Source organism: Oratosquilla oratoria, chromosome 25 (assembly GCF_046742065.1).
Source record: "Oratosquilla oratoria isolate Oo_2021 chromosome 25, ASM4674206v1, whole genome shotgun sequence".
Lineage (NCBI taxonomy): Eukaryota > Metazoa > Arthropoda > Malacostraca > Stomatopoda > Squillidae > Oratosquilla > Oratosquilla oratoria.
Window position 1 is genome coordinate 49,292,268 of NC_134801.1, and position 4,463 is coordinate 49,296,730.

The 4,463-nt window shown below is 44.7% G+C and overlaps 1 protein-coding gene across 1 annotated transcript in view; it reads right to left on the reverse strand.

Moving 5' to 3' along the window:
- Positions 1-935: 935 nt before the first annotated feature.
- The window catches only part of LOC143038934 (uncharacterized), a 5,149-nt gene continuing 1,621 nt past the window's right edge, over positions 936-4,463 (reverse strand). The window contains exon 3 of the mRNA XM_076208720.1: positions 936-3,454. Within this exon, the coding sequence (XP_076064835.1) occupies positions 2,532-3,454 (923 nt within the window). The 3' untranslated portion in view covers positions 936-2,531. The remainder of the gene's footprint in view (positions 3,455-4,463) is intronic.

Below are 4,463 nucleotides of genomic sequence, written 5' to 3' on the forward strand. Positions count from 1 at the left end.
CACTTAATTTCCTTTGTATGCACGGATTCTGGATACTTAAGGCCAGACAAGCTGTTTTAAGCATTCTGAAGGATTGTATAGTTTGTAGGAAATGAACATGACTTCCGATAAGCTCAACCACTGTCATCGAAATAGGCCCTAAAATTGCCAAGGATTTTGACCGAAATCGCCAGGTCAGACGATTTAAAACAAATATACTCCAAAGGGAGTGTCGTGCCTAAACCATGACGGGATAAGTACGAGTTTACTGGGCTCAAGGACGTGAGCGTGGGACCCCGTCAAATTTAAGTTTCTGGCTGGCTCTTCCAACTTTCACATATATGTCTCTGCACTGTTTCGATTTGGCCCAACCGCATTCCAAACTAAATTGTTGTGAGGTCTCTGGACTCGGGATCTGTGGGCCAGATAGTGTCGCAATCGGAGGAAGTTGCAAAAATGGAAAATAATGATAATAAAAATGGCTGTGAATAACTTCGAAAATTTTAAATGCTCCGATTCCATCCAAACTGAGCACAATGAAAGTGACCCGTACCTTATTGATGGTAAACGAATCGCCGTTGCTAACCAACATTAGTCGTTTGGGCAAGTCAATTGTGCCGTTAGTCCGCCCATCACGGTTGAAAATCGTTACGGGTATCACAGACACCTGTGATTCTCCCTCAGTCCTCACCTACCTCCTCTCCTGCTCCACTCCTGTTTATTTCCTTCACGCCATCTGCTACCTTTCTTCACACCCCTTGCTTTGCTTCTTTACTTCTCTTTCCCTCCCCCTATTTTCATCGAGAAATTTGGGCACAATAATTGACAATAAGTTAAATGCATTTTAATTTTTGTTCTTTTTTGCAATATTTAATGCACAATACATATTATGTGCAATAGACCTGTTCAACCGTTCATATATTGGAAACATAAGTATAAAATGAGATCAAAAGGATAAATACAATGCGACTGATAAGCGCAAAGCTATTTATTATGCTAAAGCCATTCCAAATACACTCGAATTCCAGATATATAAGTGAACATGAAATAGTGAAGTGCAGTTTCTCAAACATATTTCTTTTCTTCTAATTTCTCTTCTCTTTGAGGGAATATCAGGATTGTGCATTATAAGATGTTTTCGGTTGGTTTCAGTATTTATGGGTAAGGCTAAGGTGGCATATGATCAGTTTCTCCCTGTCTTCTATATTTAGTAACACTGGTACATAAGCAGTCAAGATTCATTTTCTTTTTTTCATCATTTACGAATATATTTTCAGAATTATTTAAAGTCTGCATTGTTAAATGCATGTGGATTGGTGATCACGGTGATATATACTTCCAAAAGGGTATTTCGTTTCTGGTCAATTCTAAGCCGATGAGCGCTTGTCTGATGTGACTGGTCGTCGCAGGACGCAGAGAACCGGGACAGGGGCAAGCGCAAGAGCACAAACACATTGTCTGAAGTAGAATCACCGTAGGTGGTCAAAGGTAATGCTCTTTCCCAAGTCTCTCTTAGTCGAAAGTCCCGGACTTTTTACTCTCCAAGAAAGCGAATACCTGAGGATAATTTTTACCCGGCGGTGTTCATGCTACGGGTATATCTCCTCCTCCTCGTATTCCTCCTCCTCCTCCTTCTCTTCCTCCTCCTCCTTTCTCTCCTCCTTCTTCACTACCCCCTTTCTTTTATTGTCCCTACTACTACTTTTACTACTACTCTTGATCTTACCCCTCCTCCTCCTCCCCTACTCCTACTCCTCCTCCTTCTCTTCCACCTCTTCCTCCTCCTCTTCCTACTACTACTACTACTACTACTACTACTACTGCTACTACTACTTCTACTCTTACTCCTTTTCCTTCCACTCACCATTCTCCTTATCATCTTGCTCCTACCTCCTCTCCCTTCTCTTTTGAATTGTTTCTGTTCTCCAAAGACCGTCTTAGACGATGGGTTTGCTGACTGAATGCACAAGAGCGTGTGCACGTACACACACACACACACACACACACACACACACACACACACACACACACACACACACACACACACACATACATATATATATATATATATATATATATATATGTATATACACATACATATATGTGTGTGTATGTGTATGTGTGTGTGTGGGCGCGCGCGTTTGTATACATATACTTTATTTTCTTTCCGTATTTATATTTGTGTCTTGAAATAGGATTTTATATACACTTGCGTGTTGGCAATGGGCTTGAGATCTTCACAGGCTCGTATCTACACCTGTGTGACTCTGGTTCTCTAATTTTCAGGTTTAGACAATTACTGTAGCGTTGTATTCACCTCTCCAACATGGTGATGGTGTTTGAGCTGAAGAGGACGGACTTGGAGCAATAAATCGAGACTCCCTTTTTCCCCAGTTCCGTCCCTCAACTGAATGAAATCCTCCTACGTTAGCCAGAACAAATCTATTTAAGCTCTTCACTGTGTTGAGAAGCTTAGCATATCATCCGATCCAGGGTATTTTAATCAATTACGTGCAGTGGGTACCGGTGGTGCTGGGAGGTCTGGGCGTCGATTACTTCTTGTTCATTTGGTTCAGACTCGACTTGACTTGTGCAGCCACGTCCGGGGACAAATACTGGTACCAGTCGCCCTGTCCAGTTCCACCCATGGCCACGTTATCAAAACCAGACCCTGGACCGAACCCGGGAGAGGTCCCCCAGCCGCTTGCCCCGCTAACCGGTCCTCCAGATCCGGACATTCCTCCGAATCCGGACGATCCCGAACTGGGAGATCCGTACTGGGGTGGACCTCCGGAAGGGTTTGCGTAAGTTGACGGATTTCCATAACTACCTTGGCTGGTCATGCCGCCAAAGTCTGATGTACTTGCGTAAACCGGAGAGCTACCGTAGCTGGGAGAACCTATTCCATACCCTGGAGGACCTTCTTGTGCCAATGGACCCCCGTAGTCTGGCATATTTCCGTAACTTGACGGACCTCCATAGGTTGACGGCACTCCTCCATAGACTGACGCGCTTCCATAGGAAGGTGTTCCTAACGCTGCTCCGTAGGGTGACGCACCTGGTGAACTTCCGTAGGGTGACGGACCACCATAGGGTGACGTATCTCCATAGGGTGGCGAGGCTCCGTAAGGTGACGCACCTCCATAAGGTGAGGTATTTCCATAGGGTGACGGACCCCCTCCATAGGGTGACGGACCTCCTCCAAATGGTGGCACACCTCCATTAGGTAAGGCGTTTCCATAGGGTGACGCACCTCCATAGGGTGACATACCTCCAGAGGGCTTCATAGCAATTTGCCCTTGTGGCGGTATCACCTGCTTGTTACTCTGACTTGGAAATGCCTGTTGGCTCTGCCCTTGTCCCTGTTGCCCCTGCTGGACGCCTTTACTCTCCTGTTGACCCTGATCCTCCGGCTGTGCTTGATCTTGTCCCTGCTTCCCCTGCTTGCTTGCTTTCCCATGTTCCTTGGACGCTTCTGAAAAAAGAGAAGGTTTATGTTAGTATTAAAGATTATCACCCCTGTACAGTTGACCCCACTTCTAAGTACTAGAGTCACTGGTGTTATCTTGGGTGCTGTGGGGAGCGCATATCTGTGTCGCTTACTTTGGGACCCCATTAACGGTACGATCTGGCCTTGAGGCTACCGGACAGATCTGGTCGGATCCGACCAGATTGGCATGTGTATATACTGATCTTAGTTTGTCCGACCGACATACACGATTCAATATGGTCGGATCCAATCAGAGTTGTCCGACAGCCTCAAGACTACATCGCACCATGGATGGGGTCCCTTGGAGGCGAAAGAGTCTTGTATGACCACACAGACTCAGTTGTATCGCAAATTTTCGACGGGAAGAAATACGCTTACTACTGCTCCTTAGAAAACGCCAGTCATTATTATATTAGACATGAAACTGAAGTCAATTCTACACTGAGACAGTAGCTTACAAGTCTCCCAAGTTGTATCAGAGTTGAAAACATTATATCTGTATCCATGTGCCTTACATTTTATTCACGTCATGGCAATCGTAACGGCCCCTTCCCCGCTTCTGAAAATGATGTGTTGAAAAAGGCCTCGCTACCCGGGCCTACCTGACTTAGTGCTTTGCCAAGCATAAATGTTGTAATACTGAGTCAGTAGAGCTGGATGTTGTTATCTATATAATGTAAAAATTGAAACAAGTCATTGAGATTGAGGCTTGCGCGACCATCGAGTATAAATGTATAATACTCGAACTTTTGCACACTGACTTAAATCAAGCTCCACTGACCTTGTAGCATGCATAGCCCTACTCAGATACATATTACCTGATGTTATATTTTTGCAAGAGTGCAAGTCATAGAAGAACCTCTGGAACTTAAAGGGTGAAGGCAAAGAGTGTAAATTGTAGTATCATACCACTTGCTCCTAAGCTACATTCATTTGATCCAGTGAACCACAAGCTAGGTTATTCACTGCCCTGGGTGTTTATATGTAGATCACT